We start from the raw sequence: 20,520 nt of genomic DNA, 5'->3' as shown, positions 1-20,520 counted from the left end.
TTCTCTCTTCCCTCTGCTGTCAGACACTTGCTTGAGGCCTTTTCATTTCTATTTAGCCGCAGGATTTGGCACACCAATAGATGACACCTCAGAGCTGGTGTAGAGACGAGTGGCTTTTAGCTGCAAAGACACAAGCAAGGAATATACTTCCTTCTTTCTAAATTAGAAATTGTATGAACAGTAACACGGGACCAGTTTTGGCTGTGTCACTGGACAGCCGTGGCTCACAGTTAGGTCCCACTGCTGTAGACTCGTGGGCCCACGTATAAGTTTCAAGGAAAGAACTAGGAAAACGTTTCAGATATCTGTGCTACTAAGCTAGGTGCCAGGCCAGATTCTTGAGAAAAAAAATATAGTAGGCTCTGTTTCCACAATCTCAGAATTGCAAAGATAGTCCCACAGAAAGCTTCCATATATTTTCAAAAATATATTGGTTTAGCTGAGCTTGGTGTTGCATGCCTTTAATCCTAGCACTCAGGAGGCAGAGGCTGGTAGATATCTGAGTTTGAGGCCAGCCTGGTCTCCGAGAGTGAATTCTAGGACAGCCTGGTCTACATATTGAGATCATGCCTCAACCTCCTTCCCCACCACCACCAGAAAGTTGAATGTTTTTCAGGTGTTTTTTAGGACATGCTAAGAGATTGAACCTGGGGCTTCATGCATCCTAAGCATGCATTCTGCCATTGAACAACACCTCCAGAAACAATTATATTTTTTCATATTTTTATAACACTGTAAAACAGAACGATTGCACATTATCTACAAAGTCTGTGTCTTTTTTTTTTTTTTAAGAGATCCAGGAAGTCTATATCCAACCAAGCCATTCTGCCATGCATCAGAGTCTCCTTGAGATTCAGGGATCCTGTAGACATGTAGGTGAAACTATGTAATCGTTAGCTTCACAAAAAACACTTAGGCTTAAGGGAGTTTTAACCTTGATAGGGTAGGCACTGTTGGAAAATTAAAACTAGTTACTCTCATAACATATTAAAATTCTAGTAGTTTGATAACAAACTAGTATTTAAACTTTTTAATGATATTTTTCTACATAACCATGTTTTATACATATGGTTATGTGCAATTGAGAACTATTAAGTCTTTTAAAAGAAGAATTTTAGCATATCTGTATATCCTTTCCACATTGGACCAGGATAGATTGTCCTTGTGGCTAGTGGGAAGTGCAGGCTGAGCAGCAGGATTCGTGCTGACATGGCTGTGTCTGTCGGTGGGGACCCTGTGGGGAAGGTTTGTTCCCAGTAGGAATGATCTTGGGAGAGAAGACGTGATCTCAAGTGGGAGTCCTGGGATGATGCTGTTAGTTGAGAGTGCTGCAGTTTGTAGTATGGCAGTTTGAGGAGGCCATTATGGTGAAGATGACAGTGAGCATCCTGAGGAGGAGCTGTCTGGATCTGTCACTAGTGTAGGACCTTAGGCATGTTACTTAACCTAGCAGGTAAGGGAGAAAACACACCCTCGCACTACCAGAAATCTCGAGGCTATTATAAAGTTACATTTGTTAAAGGAGACTTTGAAAGATTACAACTATATAGAAAAAGAACAGTAAACCCTACTTTATCATTAACTCTTACATTTATTTCTTCACATGTAATGGATGGACGGTAGGCAGGAGCACATGTAAATGTGTCTGAGCTCATGGTCACATGTTTTCTTTGATTTGAAACTATCTTATTATTTGTGTGTTTTCTTGAATAGTTGAAGGTTCGACCAAAAGAGCTAAGATTGCTTGCAATGCTCACACAGCCCCTCGGTTGCACCGCATCGTGGTGATGAGCCAGGTTTACAAGCAGACACTGGCCAAGAGCTCAGAAACTCTAGTAGGAGCACATGTCAGGGCTCACCGCTGCAATGAGTCTTTTATATATCTGCTCTCCCCCTTACGGTAAGCATAGGTCCCTAATATTTTGATATTTTCTTTGGACTGGGGTTTTTGTTTTTGTTTTGAGAAAGAATTTTATTCTAGGTAATTCCTTCAGAAAAATTTAACTCATTTTAAATTTTTCAGGTCCATGACAATTGAAAAATGCAGGAATAGTACCTTTGTGTTGGGTCCTGTGGAGACGGCTCTTCATCTGCATGACTGTGAGAATCTAAAAGTCATTGCTGTTTGCCACCGATTGTCCATCTCTTCTACTACAGGCTGCACCTTTCACATTATGACACCTTCACGCCCACTTATTCTCTCTGGAAACCAGACAGTAACTTTTGCCCCCTTTCATACCCATTACCCAATGCTGGAGGACCACATGGCCAGGACTGGCCTCGCTACAGTGCCTAACTATTGGGATAACCCGATGGTGGTGTGCAGAGAAGGCACTGACACAAGAGTCTTCCGGCTCTTGCCTCCCTCTGAGTTCTATGTCTTTATTATTCCCTTTGAGATGGAAGGGGACACAGCAGAGATACCTGGGGGTCTCCCCCCGGCCTACCAGAAAGCACTGACTCAGAGAGAACAGAAGATACACATCTGGCAGAAAACTGTGAAGGAGGCTCGTCTGACAAAGTAAGTGTCTTCTAGAGTCAGGGTTTTGCTATTTGTACAATACTTGATGGGAAGATAAATTGGGATACTTTATAGTATCCAGCCACACAGATTAAAAAGACCCATGCATTCTTTCTCAGGGCTTGAATCCAGGTTAGTATTTTAGACACTATGGGGCTAGAAGATGCTATTGAGCAGGTAGGCGCTCAGGTATTAGGTTCCCTTTCTCGAAGAAGTTGAAATTGCTCTGTGGCACAAGCCTGTGATCCCAGCACCTAAAGGCTTGAGGCAGGAGGATCACAAATTCCACGTTAGTGGGAGTGCAGGGTAAGAATCACAATAAAAATCAGCTTACATTTAGTTGGCAGGGCTAAGACTTATATGAACTAAAGCAATCTTGTCTAGAAAATGGGACGTGGTTCAGCCTTAACAACTTAGCTGTTAGCATCCTCTTACAAACTGGTTTCCCACCACACCACGGACTTACAAGTCACATTCTTGAAGGTGTTTTTTCCAAGGCTGATTCTTGCTTCTTCTTGTCATTTACTCCCTTAATCTGTGCTAAAATGGGAGAAATAACGAAAGTGTGGTTTTTAAAGCTAGATTTGCAGTATAAAATACTGTGTTTCATTCTACTTAGGGGACACCAAAGTGGCTTTTTAAAATTTACATGCATGGGATAACACATATAGCTGTGAATATTACGTTATGCCCAGATTTTTATTTAAGGGGTATTGGTCTTTGAACTCCAGAAGCCAGAGACATGGCATACAGTTTACAAAGAGTCCAGAGACACCAGTATGAACAGTTAAGGAAGATGTGTCAAGGAGATAGAATTTGTAATGGGTCCTGAGTGAAAACTTTGCTTAGTAAGTGAGGCCTAGTGTGAACATCTGAGAGTAGTGGAGGAGCAGATATCTGAGAAGCAGAATGTAAGGTGGGATTCAGGGTACAGCACAGTGGTCCCTAAGCTTGATAAGTGACCTGAATCAAATTATGCCGTGTTTTGATAATCAGGCCTTGAACATTCCATTAGAATTCTGCAGTAGAAGCCTTTCAGTATTTGCTTTAAGTTGTGGAATGAAATCCAGAAAAGGTGTTTTTTCAGGAGCATCTATAAGCCACACAGTACACAGACTATTTACTAGAGGCCAGAGCAGATTTAAATACAACTCTGGGCTGGCACATAGGCAGTCAGAGAGCAAACTGGAAGAGGAGACAGACTGTGGTTCAGTGTCTGGGTGAGAGCAGAGAGGACAACAGGGAGGATAGAAGTACGCGGGCTGAAGGCAGGGCTCTGTATGTAAGTTTGTGAAGACGAGAAGGTGAAAAAGGATTCTAATAGTTAAGTCTGAGCTTAACCAATTTTTCTTCTCAGCAGACTACTGTGAATAACTTTAAAATTACTCATGCTTGGAATAAGTAGTTTTTTTTTTACAGATATGTTGGCGGACAAATTTCAGTTGTTAGAGATTCTAAGAGGGGAAAAAGGAAATACTACAGCACTAGAACCCGGTGGAAGTAGCTTCTTTACTTCTCCGTTTGAGCACAAGGCCAAGTTCTTTTTGTAAATCTCAATCTAAGCTCCCTCAATGTGTATGTGGTATTATGTGTATGTACATCATACTTCATACCTACATATACAACACACACACACACACACACAATCAACAATAGCTACAACTTAATGCCTTAGTTGGGGATCTATGCAGAAGTACTACAGTTTCCTGAGTAAACACTGGATGTGGCTCTCACCTCATGGATCATGTCAGCAGATTGGTGATCTCACTATACTCAGAGCCTTCCGAATAGGAAGTCGTCACTCTGATTTATCAGTAATGATGGAGATGTTCACTTAGGATGTTCCAAGCACCGATCTGATCAGCTCTGTGCTCACTGATTATTTCTAATAGCTGTATCCAGTTGCAGATGAAGACTAGAGAACTAAGATTAAGTACTTAGTCACAAAGGATTCAAGTACTACCTTGTTGTCCTTGTTCCAGAGGTGCTTCTCTGTCTCTGTGCTCTTACTATTCATCTCAGTTATTATGACACCATGTAGTATGGTAATAGAGTTAGAGTGTATAACAAGATGGTCATTGAGAAAATACCTTTAGAAGACCTGCTGTGTAATGTTTCCACCATGTAAATGCCTAGACTCTATTACACATGTGAAAAGCTTAGGGGGGGTTGTAGAGTCTGAAATGTGGTGAGCAATTATAGTCTAGCATGGAATGGTGCTAGAAACGCTATCAAAGTAGCTCGTGTCACTTTGGGAATAAAGGTGCACCTTAGCTTACACTAGGGTTACATACAGAGCAAAATTCATTTACTGTACCTAAGCCACCAACTGATTGTGCAGTGTGGAAGCACTGAAGAACATCCACTCTCCTGACTGTTGGCTTGCAGGCCTACACTTCACAGCATTAAAAAATATCATATTGCTGATTACTAGCCTGAAAAAACACACACATTTGAAGTAGAGTTCCTGCAGAGCAAATACATTGTTTTTATCTTGCCATAAAGTTAAACCATTTAGTTAAATGTGAGTTGAGAATTTTCTGCAAAGAAAGACAGAAACCAAATTGAAGGCAGACTGCCAGCGAGATCCTGGTTCACATTGTGTGATTTCTGGTGGGTTGTGGGAAGCAAGGCCTTGCTGAAGATTAAGTGCCATCTACATTCAGGGAAAGTGGCTGCATAGTTGTAACTTAGTAATTTATATGTAAGTGTCTTAGTCAGGGTTTCTATTCCTGTACAAACATCATGACCAAGAAGCAAGTTGGGGAGGAAAGGGTTTATTCAGCTTACTTCCACATTGCTGTTGATCACCAGAGGAAGTCAGGACTGGAACTCAAGCAGGTCAGGAAGCAGGAGCTGACACAGAGGCCATGGAGAGATGTTTCTTACTGGCTTGCTTCCCCTGGAGGTAAGCCTGCTCTCTTATAGAGCCCGAGATTTCCAGCCCAGGGAAGGCACCACCCACAAGGGGCCCTACCCCCTTGATCACTAATTGAGAAAATGCCCCACAGCTGGGTCTCATGGAGGCACTTCCCCAACTGAAGCTCCCTTCTCTGTGATAACTCCAGCCTGTGTCAAGTTGACACACAAAACCAGCCAGTTCAGTAAGACAGGTTGGAATGAGGTGGATCTAAAGTACAAAGTGTCAGCACCCACTCACCAGGAGCCAGGGCTTGCCAGTCATTGTTATGGTCTCAGTTGGACTTGAGTGGGATTGTGCAATTGGGGTTGTGGAGTGCCCTGTTCTTGCTTTGGGCAGTAGTCATTCCAGCATGCCCCGTCTACTGTTGGTGTCCTGTAGATCCAGTGGAATTGTGTCCTGCCAGGCTGATGTGCAAGTTGTCCCCAGATGGGGGCTATGCTTCTCTTTCTTACCTGCATCATGCTGTCACATTAGGGCCTTGATCATTTCTGTCCAGTAGTCCGTCCCACATAATCCTGTTGAAGTGTCATATTAGAGAGGCATCCACTCCTTTCCTACAGTAACACTCCCAGTAATGCTGCACATGGCACTGTTCTCCAACAAGGGTTTTCTTAGTACTTAACTTCATACTGTATATTTATGTTGCTTCTTTCCTGTCTTCCCCACAAGAGCTTATAGTTGACAGGGACACATACAGAGATCACAATCTTGTGATGTGGACATCAGAAGGTCTCTTTGCCTTATGCATTTCTTCCCATCAGTCAGAACACTGGCTCGTTCATATTGTCCTCAGTAAGAACCTGCAGTGTACGAGGCTTTAGACATTGTGTCTCGCTGTGCCTTGAACACAGTGAGAACTGAAGGGTAACTACATGTAGTCACTTAGTTGCATTGAGATTTCAGGGAATCGTGGGAGTAGAATCTGCAGGGCTTTGTCTCCTTACATTTCTTGCTCTTATTCACAACATCAGGGAGCAGAGGAAGCAGTTCCAGGTCCTCGTGGAGAACAAGTTCTATGAATGGTTGGTTAGTACAGGACATCGGCAACAGTTGGACAGCCTCGTTCCCCCTCCAGCAGCCTCCAGACAAGTGGCTGGATAGGACCCACATGAGCCACAGGTAGGCATTTAGAACACGGGGCACTTGCGGGACTGTGGGGAACCCTTGGATGGCATACAAAACAGAAAAGAGCGCACAGTGCATTATGTTCTTGCCAGTGCGCTTGCTCTTCTGCTCTCACCCACGGGTAGACATGTACCCACATATTTTTTTTTTTTTATAAGAAAGCTTAAATATTCAAATGTTGCCTACCTCAGAAATGTGGGCAAATAGAATGGCCAAGTTTTATCTTTCTTTGCAATTTGTGTACTACCAAAAATTTATCATTTTCCTCATTAATTATGTTCTTTGGGTTTTTTTAATATTTTATTTTTAATTATGGGTATGTGCATATGTCTGTATGTGGGTGTGAACACCTGAATGAGTGCCCAGAGAAGGCCAAAGGTGTCAGCTCCTGTGGAGCTGGAATTTGAGGTGGGTGTGAGCTGACCTGCTTTGGTGCTGAAAATTGAACTCAGGTCCTCTGGGAAAGCAATGTCTGCTTAACTGCTGAGCACTCTCTCCAGCCCAAGCATTGAGTTCTATTCCTCATCTCTAATGTATATTTCCCAGTCTCCTAAAACTAATAAAACTGGTCTTTAATAATCTCACGTAGATCATGAAAACTCGATGGAAGTCATGAATTAACTATGTAGAAGAGAATACAGAGATAAATTTGCTGAGAATTACTTAATCCAAATGCCTTTTTAGCACATTTTAGAAGATTTTTCAAAAAAATATGTGTGAGTGGTTTGCCTTCATGTATGTCTGTGTACCACATTTAGGCTTGGCGTCCAGAGCAGAGGTCATCAGGTCTCCTGGGACTGGAGTAACAGTTGTGAGCCATGATGTGGGTGCCTGGAATCCAACCTGACTCTTCTATAAGAGCAACAAGTACTCTTAGCTGCTGAACCAACCACCACCCCCCAGACCACAAACTGCTTTAAAAATAGAAATTACTTGCTGCTTTCAAGTTTTTGAAGACTAAAAATAAAATAAAAAACAAAACAAATTAACAAAAGATACCATAGTTCATAGGGGAAAATATAGAAATGGAAATGCTCACTTACATACATAAATGCTCATGTACATACAGAGATGCTCACTTATATACAGACATGCTCACTTACATACAGAGATGCTCACTTACATACAGACATGCTCACTTACATACAGAGATGTTCACTAACATACAGAGATGTTCACTTACATACAGACATGCTCACTTACATACAGAGATGCTCACTTACATACAGACGTGCTCACTGGCATACAGACATGCTCACTGGCATACAGACATGCTCACTGACATACAGAGAAGCTTACTTACATACAGACATGCTCACTGGCATACAGACATGCTCACTGGCATACAGACATGCTCACTGGCATACAGACATGCTCACTGGCATACAGACATGCTCACTTACATACAGAGATGCTCACTAACATACAGAGATGCTCACTGACATACAGACATGCTCACTGACATACAGACATGCTCACTGACATACAGACATGCTCACTTACATACAGACATGCTCACTTATATACAGACATGCTCACTGACATACAGACATGCTCACTTACATACAGAGATGCTCACTAACATACAGAGAAGCTTACTTACATACAGACATGCTCACTTAACATACAGACAGGCTCACTTACATACAGAGATGCTCACTGACATACAGACATGCTCACTGACATACAGACATGCTCACTTATATACAGACATGCTCACTTACATACAGACATGCTCACTTACATACAGAGATGCTCACTTACATACAGAGATGTTCACTAACATACAGAGAAGCTTACTTACATACAGACATGCTCACTTAACATACAGACATGCTCACTGACATACAGAGATGCTCACTGACATACGGACATGCTCACTGACATACAGACATGCTCACTTACATACAGACATGCTCACTGACATACAGAGATGCTCACTGACATACGGACATGCTCACTGACATACAGACATGCTCACTGACATACAGACATGCTCACTGACATACAGACATGCTCACTGACATACAGACATGTTCACATACATACAGATATGCTCAGTTACATACAGACATGCTCAGTTACATACAGAGAAGCTTACTTACATACAGACATGCTGGCTTACTAATTGAGAGTGTTTCAGCTGAAGTGGTTCAGAGGGAAGGGCCAGCTGCATTATGAACCTGGTGACTGATTTGGGTCTGTAGGACCCACATAAAGATGGAAGGAGAGAAGTGATTCCACGAAGTTGTCCTCTGTTCTCCACACTTCGTGAACAGGCATGCACACAAACACACATCATGAACCTATGCATAATAATAAATAATGAAGATTTTTCTATCCCCCTTCTCCCAGTAGGTCTGTAGGCATACTAATGGGTGCTGGGGGAAGGTGTCATTTTCTTCAGTGGTCTAGCCTTTTCTTTAGTGGTCTAGCCATTGCTAAGCGCTTTTGTGCCAGTAAATAAATCTCCCCTGAAAAGTGCAGTGGCAGGAAAACAAACTGGTAGCATTGGGTGTTGCGTGTTTAGGTAAGCATTCCCGTTAGAAATCAAACCAGAACAAGAGATTTTCATATTCACGCTGGTCATATTCTTAAAGAATTTCTGAAAGACCATAAAAAATGTAAACAGCATTTGCCTTTCAGAGATGAGACTGGGGACCCATGGTAGGAGAAAGCTTATTTTCAGAGATACAGCTCATATAACATGAAATTTTCCTGTTTGTTTGGGGCCTTTTCTTTTTCCCTTTTTCTCATTCTTTTGGTAGTACTGAGGAGGGGGACCTAGGGCCTCGCTCATGCTAGGTAAGCATTCTATCATTGAGCAGGCTGTGTCTGCTAAGTTTCTTAAGTTGGTATTGAACTTGCCCCATAACCAAACAGACCTTAAGTTTGCAATCACCTTACCTTACCCTTTCAAGGAGCTGGAATTATGGATGTATACCAGCAAGCCTAGTGAAGAAGTCATTGTATTTTACTATGTTCACAAATTTATGCAACTGCTACCTTTTAAAAACAGAGTATCTCAAAGCACATAGTTAAAGCTTCCCCCCCATCCCACATCAGTAGCTGTTTTCTAACCTTCAACCCCCTCAGCTTTCCTTACCTCTAGGCCCTGGCAAACAAACATTTACCTTGTTTATTCTAGATATTTTTATAGATGAACCAGTCAGTCAGCCTGTCAGGGGCTGCTCTGCTGTGTCAAGACTGCTCTTTTTTTAAAGATTTATTTATTTTATATTACACTGTAGCTGTCTTCAGACACACCAGAAGAGGACATCAGATCCCATTACAGATGGTTGTGACCCACACCATGTGGTTGCTGGGAATTGAACTTAGGACCTCTGGAAGAGCAGTCAGTGCTCTTTAACTGCTGAGCTATCTCTCCAACTCAAAACTGTCCCCTCTTAAAGTTGGGTAGCAGTCCATTGTGGGGATGTGTCACTCACTGTTGACAAGGTTATTCCCACCTTGCACCTGCTTCAGATAACACTGCATAATGTTTCTGCACAGTGTGTGCTCTCATCCTGAGATGTGTTCCTACTGCAGAGTGGCCTGCATGCATACATGCTCACCTACTCAGGACTGCAGTTTTCTAAAGCTGCAAACAAGAAAATTGCCTTTCGAACAGGTAGATTTCTTTCCTTTAATTTGTTCATGACACAGGGTCTTCCTATGGAGTGCAGGCTGGCCTTGAACTGGTACCAGTCCTCCTGCCTCAGTGCCACATGCTGGGATTTTAGGTGTGTGCCACCATGCCCAAAACATAATTTTGGGGGCTGGAGAGATGGCTTACTGGTTAGAGCACTTGGCTGCTTTTTTTGAGAGGACCCAAGTTCAATTCCCATCACCCACATGTTAACCTACAACTGTCTGTAGTTCCAATTCCAAATATCTGATGCCCTCTCTGGCCTCTAAGGGTACTATGTACATGTAGTACATACATACATACATACATACATACAAGCAGAATATCCATGCACATAAACTAAACTTAAAAATAAGCATAATTTCACAATATATAGTTAACAAATGTGGGGCTGGGATTAGAAATACAAATTCAAAGAAACAGACCCTGTAAGGGGTAGGGATCAACATTCCTGTTAGTCTCTAGTCTACCAATTTTGGGGGTTTTGGGGGGTTTTTTGGTTTTGTTGTTGTTGTTGTTGTTGTTTTTGGTTTTTGAAGACAGTGTTTCTCTGTGTAGCCCTGTCTGTCCTGGAACTTCTGCCTCCCAAGTGCTGGGATTAAAGGCATGCACCACACTGCCCGGCCCAATTTTGGGTTCTTATTTTCTCCTTGTTAACTAACAGCAAAAAGGATACAAAGCTTATTTTAGCACTCCAAATTCTCAAGATCTATATAATTTACATGAGTTTATAAATGAAAGTAATTTTCTTATTTGCATCGAGCATAAATATTAATTTACCTACATTAAATTTTCTTTGCTCCTCTGCAGGGCTCTGGAACAGTGAGGAAGAATGGAGGATGGTGCCCCCTGAAGCCTGGTGGAAAGGCATCCTTGCTGCCTACGAGATCTCAAGGCTTCTCTCTATTTAAGACCTTTTCCTGGTTCCTGTTCTGTACTCACCTGGGTTGAATTTTAGCCAAACTTCTGACTTTCATAAAGCATCTTACTATAAAAGGTCAGGAGGTCACACTTGTGGTGCCGAAATGGAACACTGCGCAAGGCAGCTCTGTGTATATGTTAGTGTCTTAGTGACCAAGTACAGGCTTACAAGCTGACTTTCCATTTTAACAATGAAAGGTTTTGTCCTAGCTAAAAAAAGTTAGCCAGGTATTGTGGCACATGCTTGTAATCCCAGAGCTCAGCAGGCAGAGGCAGGCAGATCTCTGCAAGCCAGGCCAGCCTGGTCTATACGGTGAGGATCTGTCTCAACAAACAAACAAACAAATAAATGCACAAAAGAAAGGAATGAAAAGAAAAAACATTTGTGTGGTTCTTTGTAACTTGCTCCTCTCTATTTAAGAAGAGTTACAGAATGATCTTTTGGTGTATAAACATGGCAGAGATAGTTTTATAAAATGGTATTTTAGGCCTTAAAGTATAAAACACATGAAATTGTATAATTTTTTTTATTTTTTATTTTCTGATTCCAGTTTTAATAGACTCTAAAAAGTAATTTCTTTCCTTTTGTTAAAAAGAGGTTTCACTTTTAATTTTAATAAAAGGTTTCTGTTATTGTGTACTGTGCCAGAGTTGGTTTGTGTGGCTGGGAAGCACTGGTTGAAGGCAGGCACATGAGATGAGTCCAGTTAGCAGCCCAGGTTATTTAGCTAGTAGTCATCACTACAGAGCAGCTGCTCCTAGTCCTCAAATAAAGTTAACTCTCTCAATGCTTGGTAAGCCGTGGATGCTTTCGTAGTCTTTACTTTAGCATGAAATGGAGTGAGCAAAGTATGACCAAGTGAAGACCCATAGGGGATGGCATTAAAGGATTCTGATACTTTAAAATGCATAAAATTGAGGATGCAAATACATTCTGTGGTTTGTTATTTGCTTCTCAGTAATCTACATGTCAAGACACATTTTTAAAGATTTATTTTTAATATTACTAAGCGCGTAAATGTGTATGTGTGTGTGCACACGTGTGGTGGGGGGAGGGGATGTGTGCATGCAGTAGATGCTGTCGGAAGCCAAATGAGTCAGGTCTCCTAGAGCTGTAGCTGTGAGGTACTCTGTGGGGCTGCTTCTTCTGCTGAAGTCCAGTCCTCCACAGACATAGGAGGTACTGCTAACTGCTGAGCCTCTCCAGCCCCTAGAGTTGCCCTTTCTAAGCTGAACACTCTTGTGGGTACCACATTTATAAAGATACCTGTTGGAGATTTGTTTGTGGAAAAGTAAAGTTGGACTTCAAAGAAGACTGAGCTTGGCTGGCAAAATTAAAAAGGGGGAAAAGTTGACATAGTGTTTCTCTAAGTTTGTATAAAGCCTTCATCTCATTCCCAAAGTGAGAGATGAAACATTCGCTTGAATAGATCCCAGTGTAACGGGCAGAGAGAGCGTCTGGCTCAGAAAGTTCTGGAATCTCAAGGCAGCTTTCTGTCCCTCTTGTGAGTCACACTAATTGAATGACATTTGCAAGGATAGGTGAGCTGACCTGGGGGAGGCAAGCCTGTAATTCCTGAAGCACGAAGATCTCCATGACCTTGAAGCCATCCTCAACTGTACAGTAGATTCCAGGCCAGCCAGAGATGCAGAACATAGTAAGACTCTTTAAGAAAAAAAAAGAAGAAGAAGAAAAAGGGAGGGAGGGAGGGAAGGATGAAGGTAGGTTAGGATGAAGGTAGGTAGGTTAGGTCACTGAACCCCTGTGTGCTCTGTGAGTAGAGCGCCCAGTTGCTACCATTTATCATACTCAGTCTTCTGCTCTCTGTCATTGCCTTTAAAGCTTAAGCGTAAGTTGCCAACACTATCTTACTCCTAAACATACTAGCATGCACTTGCCAAAACAGACATTTTTCTCACCTAGTTTTATGACAGTAATCAAATTCGAGCCAAACATTGATATCAATGAACTTAAACATTTAAATGTTTTTTGTAGTGACTCCCAACCCCCCAAAGATGAGCATTCATGACCCTTAGTTCTTAGGACTGAATTTGCTTGCCCAGAAGTAGAGGGTGGTCTTTGGCTTCTTCTGCAGGCCCTCTGTTGAAGGATAAAAAGATGTTAGGAATGTCCAAGAGGTCATTGGCTGAGAAAACAAACTGCCCAGAGAAAAACTTGTTTTTGAATTTTTAAAACTTTTGGCTGGGTTTTTGGTGCCTTGATTCAGCAAAGTCTACAATGCAGTAGGGCTGGATGAGCATTAAAGGGGTCATAGAGCTCTCCTTTATTTCATAATCCCAATTGTTTTTCCAGCAACCATCAATAGACTCTAAATGACTGACTCAAATTTTGGATCCAATTCTCATGACTAAGCAGATGTTTGATTTGAACCGCCCCATATAAAGGTCCCTGTGCCTGTAGCCCCGAAGCTGCCCTGGATCTCTCTCAGTAGTGTCGGAATCAACCTCTGCACTTACAATGTCTAAAACTGGAGGCAAGGTAAGTAACCGCCACACAGATCTCTTAGCTAACCTGCTTCTCATCCAGGGGCACGTTCAAAGCAGAGCTCTTGCTTCTTCGCCCTGAGGTGAGTAAGCTAGTGCTTGAGGGACAAACCTGGGGAGAGAAGATGGAAAAGTGCTTGTTTTCTAGTCTGATAGAATCACCTAACACCACGTTAAAGATTCACTGTTAGTGACAGGTGCTGCACTAGGTACTACATGAACCGTTGGCGATGGCTGCCTTCTGGCAACTGGAGATATAATCTCACCGGAACAGAACATGGCAAAGACTGCAATAGAAACCCTCAGTAGTCAGCATTCTGTTCTCTGTAATTTAGCCATATGTGTTACTGTTCTAAACGGCCAGTAGATAGGCCAGTCCAGTGAACTAAATCTTAACAATAGTTCCTCATTCAAGTGGTTCTTGTTTCCAGGCAGAATCTTCAACATTTGACTCAACTACTTGTTGGAAGGGGATTGCTAAGGTGGTGTGCTTCTGTAGTAGTCAAGAACTTTGGGGGGCAGAGTCACTGTACAGTGCCTGCCCCCCCCCACTGGGCCCCTCAAACTCTTTGCTTTGAAAACAATTAGACTTACTAATCTTGGAAGACTTAAGAAAATTCAGTTGTTAACATTTGGTTATATTTGATCTCTATTATACCGTTTGAAAAGTAACTGACTTCATTGCATTGATGACAGAGATATTAAACTGTGTATCTCCTAAAGACAGTCCCCCCCTGAATAAACAGATCCCCGACACCAGATTATACTTTGTCTCTCCGGCTGACCCCAGAAGTGTGGGTGATGAAGCATGTGTGGTCACATGGTACATGCAGTGAGTTGACCGTTTGTCTTTGCTCTTGATCTTTCCTTCTCCCGAGCCTGTACATCTTCAGCTTTTGTTGTCTCTGAGACATGGATGCGTTACAAAGCTCAGGCCAAGTGTATTGCAGAAACTCCATCTAGATTCATCTTATGGTTTCCTCCTCTTTAGACTGAGACTAGCAAGAAGTTATGCAGGTGGTACTGTATGCTTTCCAGTGCATGGTGTTAGGAGGTGTCTGTTAACCTAAGGCTCTGTGCCTGAGCGCTTTTTCCTCAGTTGGCAGATACAGCAAACATCCATCCAGACAGATGTCCAGTGTTGTAACATACATCACTTGGGTCCTACTGAAAAGTCTAAGGAGCCTTGAGGGAAGGCTGTTGCATAGACGTCATGTAAATAAATACCCAGTCTTTCTCCTTGTCCTTCCTTTCTCACCATCTTGTCACCGGATTAATCCGAGGCACCGTGGGCTCAGCAAGAGCAACAGGTTTTGTCAAGCATGTTTTCATTAAGCACTGGGATAATGGAGACATTTTTCTTTCTGCTTGGGTTGGTAGGCTATTTTTCAAAAATAAATGTGACAGGGATTTTGTAGTGATTTCTAGGAAAACCAGCATTTGGTTTTTTTGGTTTTTTGTTTTTTTTTTTTTCTCTTCCAAGTTTTATGTGAGAAGACCACAATCTCTCCATTGGCTATAGAATGCATGGATATAGACTGGATGGCTTCCACATTTCCTCTATAAGTAGGAATTGTGCAGAGACAGAGCAGCCTTCATCCGCTGAACAGAGAGTTTGGGCTGCAGCCCAGAAATGACACCATTAAAAACTAATGCATGCTTGGTTTGACATGGAAATACTGGCTAGCCTGGGAGGGTGGACAACATGGTGGCCCTGTGCATATTTCACATCTCGGACACTGGTATAAGGCAAATGTGCAGATAAGGCATAAATGTTGGGAATCAATGAATTAAAACACATACCATATTTCCTATAGCTCCCACAAAATCATTTTTGGCAAGTCATGGCTCAGAAGTAAATTAAGCATATAGATGAGGTCCTGTAGAACCTGTCCATTCTTAGAGAAGTTACTGGATTTTCCTGAAGCTCCCTTCATCAGTCACAATACAAAGGCTCTTGAGTGTGGAGTCAGTCCCGCTGAGTGTTCAGAGTGGAAATGCTGCCTTGTTAAGTCACAACACGTGGGTGAGAAAAATGGAAGAAAAAGAAAATGGCCCACATGAGAAGCAAGAGGCTTGCATGGCACTCCAAGGGCTTATAGCTGTCCTTGAATAGGTAGTGGCCTTTGGAAGTCATCTCTGTCCATAACAAGACCAGCTCTCTGTTTAAAGTATTAATTCTTGGCTGCCTAAATATGATCTGCACATAGATGACGTTAACAGACACACTGAAGTGAAAGGATGAGAGCTCAGGAGACCTCAACCCTAAACAAAGAACTGCAGGCAACTAAGGAAGGCTGAGAATGGAAGAAATAGCCAGCCCCGGAGAATAGCACACCAGTTGGTTACCCAGTACCAAAGAGCCCTGAAAATACTTAACATACAGACTGAGCCAGCTGAATTTTAAATGGTTTTTAAAATGTGTTTCAGTTTTGCATGTGGGTATAAAGTACTTTGGCCATGTTCATCTCCCATTCTCCTATTCCTCTTCCACTCCCAGCAAGCCCCTTCCCTGTATCCCGCTTCGCAGTTTTGTGTAGGGTGGTGTGTGTGTGTGTGTGTGTGTGTGTGTGTGTGTGTGTGTGTGTCCCATTGATTTTCATTAGGGTTGCTTGCCTGAGCATGGGTGTCAGCAGCTTAGAGCAGTGGTTCTCAACCTGTGGGGATCACAGATATTATGTCTATCAGTATATCAGATATTTGCATTCTGATTCATAATAGTAGCAAAGTGACAGTTACAAAGTAGTAACAAGACAATTTAATGGCTGAAGGTCACCACAACATGAGGAACTGTATTAAGTGTTCAGAGCGTTAGGAAGGCTGAGAGCCAGTGTCTTCTCCACGCAGAAGTCTGACTCCCCCTTTCCCTGTAGCTCCTCCAGCAGAGTAAGCCCCTTCGTCACTGACAATTCCGAGTCAAGTGTTAACCTGGACACTTGATTACCATTTTACCCTCAGCCCACCCTCTGTAGAAAGAACTTTTACCTTGCTTTACAGATTTGGAAGGTCTGATGCTCTGTTCAAAGCTAGTAATCTGTGCTGGAATTTTTACCCTCTCATCTGTAAACAGGTATCATATACCTCTAACTCTGCTGTGCTACAGTGAGAGAGAGAGCAGAAAAACAAAACTGAAGAGAGGAAATTAAATAAATGTGGGGTGTGTGTGTATGTGTGTGCGTGCGTGTGGGTGGGTGGGTGGTTGTTTTTGTGTGTGGTTTTGTTTGTTTTTTAGGGAACAGGAAATAGAGGTGAGAGAATCGGGACAGGAAGGCAACAGGAAAAGATTAAAGCAGAATGAAAAGACTCCGAGGGTATCACCGGCTGAGGAATCACCCGAGACTGGAGAAAGGATCTCGTGTCCTTTGAGAATCTTTGAGAGTCACCAACCCTGGGCCCCTTCAGAGTGCTCTCCCATTGCAGCTCCCCACGTTACCCTCTTGCTCTTGGCGTTTACAGGCACCAAGGCACTCCAGACGCTCACTATTCCCTAGTTCCTGTGGTGGGCTGTGTGTCTCATGTATTTTATGTGTCTAAATGGGCTTGTGCTCTTTGCTTCTGGAAAACTACTCAACCTGCTACCCTCACTAAAAAAATCGAGGGCTATCTGCCTCTGCACCTTTATGACGACGCTTTTCTGCCAAGCCAATAAATCAAATAAGCCACAAGGTGGCAGCATAACGCCAAGAAATTAGCCACTTCTCTCCTAATAACTAGTATTTTTCTGATTGTGGCATTACTGAGCAACAAGGTGGCTGGGGGGTGGGGGCGGGGTAGGCGGGGAAATCTATTTCTTTATTTCACAGTGATATTCAGAAACGATTTATGAACCCCCAGAGTTCCTATCAGGTGTCCCCGATTTCAACCAGAAAGCACTCTGAGCTCTGGTTTGTATTAGCACTGTACACTTACAGTGAGTGTATTTGGTTCATGCCTTTGGACCAGTGGGAAGCTTAAGTCCACAGGAATGCCTAACCTAAGGTAGCAGGGCTGATTGAGCAGGAGTAGTTCAAGAGCGCGGGCTAATGTCTGGCTCTCAGTGGTAACTTGTTCCCAGTGCCACAAGACACGCCAGGTCGTGTGCTAGAAACTGGTAAGATTTTGAAGCAAAGAATACTTTTGCCCCTGCTGTCTTCTCATTACCATCATGATGCGTTTTCGTCTGTACCTATGCCCTGTGCCCATCTATGACATGGTCATCTTCACAGAGCATTTGTAGAGGCATTGTCAGCTATTGTTGGGCCCAGGTGGTCTGCAGGCTACGGAAGTTTGGTTTTTACCCTTGGGCGACTCTAGAAGGAGCCTGGTAGGAGGGTCAGACTCATAAACAGACATCTATAATATACTGTGGTAAGTGGAGGGCTATGGGAACTTAAATATGCTGCTTGGTCCGAGACTTACTGGCTTCTATTAGGGTATTCTTTTATTCCGCTCCATTTTAAGAAAGTTCTTGTTCCATTTTTATCAGAAACCAAAGGTGAGGTAAAGTAGAACTCTGTGCTTTTCTTTACAGTAGAGGGAAAAGCCATTCTAACCGGACCGTGTACTTGTCACTTTTATCTGTGCTCAAAGCTGCCCAGTTCCTCAGCTCTCTAACCGCTCTGTGCTGCAGATCAGTTTCTACGAAGACCGGAATTTTCAAGGTCGCCGCTATGACTGCGACTGCGACTGCGCAGACTTCCGCTCCTACCTAAGTCGCTGCAACTCCATTAGAGTAGAGGGAGGCACCTGGGCTGTGTATGAAAGGCCCAACTTTGCGGGCCACATGTACATCTTACCCCAGGGCGAGTACCCTGAGTACCAGCGTTGGATGGGCCTCAATGACCGCCTGGGCTCTTGCCGAGCAGTTCATCTGGTGAGTCTGGGAGCTTGCTGTGTGGCCAAACCCCATGTCTTTCCTTCCTTTTGTAAGATTTTGTTTTTGTAAATGTGTGTGTGTGTGTGTGTGTTGGCACGCACACATTTGCATGCAGGTATCCTCAGAGGCCTGAAAAGGGTGTTGGATCCTCTAGAGCTGAAGTTACCAGATGTGAGCTACCAGGTCAAGGTTTTGGGAACTGAACTCTGTTGACAGAGCAGCAAGCACTTAACTGTTCAGCTATCTCTCCATCTAACCCCCTCTCCCCAGACACCTTTCCCTAAGTCTTCCTACCTCTTGTTTATTGAATGAAGTAAGAATCTTAGTTTACTTCATCAGTACACTAGATGACATTACTTCTCAGCCTTGTGGCTGAGATCAAGTGCAGACCAAATACTAATTGTTCTAGGACTCTCTCTCTACCTCATAGATGTTTATAGAAATTGTGCTAGTCCGCCCTTTCAGTATTTCATGGTGGGGACAGCAGTTTTGATGACCCTGCCTTCAGGATGAGAGGCTGTGCACCAAGCTCTGCCCTGAGTTCCTGACGGGCTAATGATTTCTATAACAGTGGCTATTCATTTCTTTTTGTTGGTCTTGTTGTTGCTTTCAGTCTAGTGGAGGCCAGTATAAGATTCAGATTTTTGAGAAGGGTGACTTCAATGGCCAGATGTATGAAACCTCAGAAGACTGTCCTTCCATCATGGAACAGTTTCACCTGAGAGAGATCCACTCCTGTAAGGTGCTAGAAGGCACCTGGATTTTCTATGAGCTACCCAGCTACCGTGGCCGACAGTATCTTCTGGACAAGAAGGAGTACCGGAAGCCTGTCGATTGGGGTGCAGCATCCCCTGCGGTCCAGTCATTCCGCCGCATTGTGGAGTGACGGCCTGGAGTGGGACCATAGAGTTCTCCCTGAGGGCTGAACTTGAGGGCTGAACTCTGCTGGCTGGCTTGTGGTCCAAATAGGCAACGTAAATAAAAACATTGGAATGCATCCCACCGCTGACTATTGTGCCTCTTCTTAATTGCTTTTAGGGACCAGCAATTGGGCTCCCTCCACAGTGGGCATTTACACTAAGCAGTTCATCTTTCAGATAAGAAAGTGCATTCAAGTAAGATTGCATAGAAGGTTAGGAAATCTCGCTTTCACGTAGAGGCTATTTCTGTTTGTGTTTTGCATTAACTCAACAAAACCAAAAATCAGAACTGCCCTCTATGGAGTGCCTCTACTAATGATCTGTTTCTTCTCACACACCCCTATGAATAGTAGTCTGCCTACACATTACAATTAAGAAAACTGAGACTTGAGAAAATACTTTTTAAATGGACCACATCCACCATGTGGCCTGTAGAAGAATTTTGTTGAGGATGTGATGTTTTTGAAGCCACTGTTTAATTTCCAGTGCATCCACTCAACTTAATGGCTGGAGATCTACGCACAGTAGGAGTTGAGTGAAGGACCCCAACAGATATAAAAGTGTGGGGGTGTAGGGTCCCACTGCAGCTTCTCTCCAGAAAGAGGATACTTATTGACAACAAGCAATAAGACCGGGCCTGTTATTTTCGAGTAGCCAAGCCACGGCCTGATGTCCCTCACTTAAGATCCATATGTTTTGGGTATGCAGTAAAAGGGACTCATTGCAACTTGTTCCTACTCTGCGGTATTTGAAAGGAAGGTGGACAGAGTCTTGAGGCTCACCAAGTCCCTGTGTGGACATGGCATTCATCCCTAGAGTGCCTAGGGTATTTGAGAATTCGGAGAGATGCTCAAAGCATCTGCCTTTAAAAGAGATGACAAAGCTCATGTCTTCTAGGGTCTTTGCCCCAAATGACACATGAGGACATTAAGTGCCAATGCATACTATGCAATTGTAATTCACCGTTATCTTCCTTTTCTCACGTAGTCAGTGCGGACTTTGAGAAAGGTGGGCGAATGTAAAGGTGATGCACACTGAGGGCAAAGGAGATGCCCACAAATGCACACAGAGCTGCAGAGGGCCCTGCCCAGGAGGTTGACT

The 20,520-nt window shown here is 43.2% G+C and overlaps 2 protein-coding genes across 2 annotated transcripts in view; both read left to right on the top strand.

Annotated features, from left to right (window-relative positions):
* Tbccd1 (TBCC domain containing 1) overlaps positions 1-11,784 on the top strand; it is a 44,927-nt gene extending 33,143 nt beyond the window's left edge. Inside the window, exons 5-9 of the mRNA XM_031364594.1 lie at positions 1,173-1,225; positions 1,714-1,900; positions 2,024-2,521; positions 6,416-6,563; positions 11,029-11,784. Of these exons, the coding sequence (XP_031220454.1) occupies positions 1,173-1,225; positions 1,714-1,900; positions 2,024-2,521; positions 6,416-6,545 (868 nt within the window). The 3' untranslated portion in view covers positions 6,546-6,563; positions 11,029-11,784. The remainder of the gene's footprint in view (positions 1-1,172; positions 1,226-1,713; positions 1,901-2,023; positions 2,522-6,415; positions 6,564-11,028) is intronic.
* A 1,714-nt stretch (positions 11,785-13,498) lies between these two features.
* Positions 13,499-19,501, top strand: Crygs (crystallin gamma S). The gene is made up of 3 exons (XM_031364645.1): positions 13,499-13,639; positions 18,254-18,496; positions 19,113-19,501. Exons 1-3 carry the CDS (start codon positions 13,619-13,621, stop codon positions 19,383-19,385), a joined length of 537 nt encoding a protein of 178 aa, XP_031220505.1. The 5' UTR covers positions 13,499-13,618; the 3' UTR covers positions 19,386-19,501.
* The last annotated feature ends 1,019 nt before the right edge of the window (positions 19,502-20,520 follow it).

The sequence above is a fragment of the Mastomys coucha genome, unplaced genomic scaffold (assembly GCF_008632895.1).
Source record: "Mastomys coucha isolate ucsf_1 unplaced genomic scaffold, UCSF_Mcou_1 pScaffold12, whole genome shotgun sequence".
Taxonomy (NCBI): Eukaryota; Metazoa; Chordata; class Mammalia; order Rodentia; family Muridae; genus Mastomys; species Mastomys coucha.
This window is presented reverse-complemented; position numbering and strand designations above follow the sequence as displayed.

Bases quoted from the DNA above. Each gene is read 5' to 3' on its own strand.
- Crygs (XM_031364645.1), top strand. From the start codon at position 13,619: ATGTCTAAAACTGGAGGCAAG. The intron at 13,640-18,253 runs GTAAGTAACCGC...TCTGTGCTGCAG, and splicing joins TGTCTAAAACTGGAGGCAAG to ATCAGTTTCTACGAAGACCG. The intron at 18,497-19,112 runs GTGAGTCTGGGA...TGTTGCTTTCAG, and splicing joins CTTGCCGAGCAGTTCATCTG to TCTAGTGGAGGCCAGTATAA.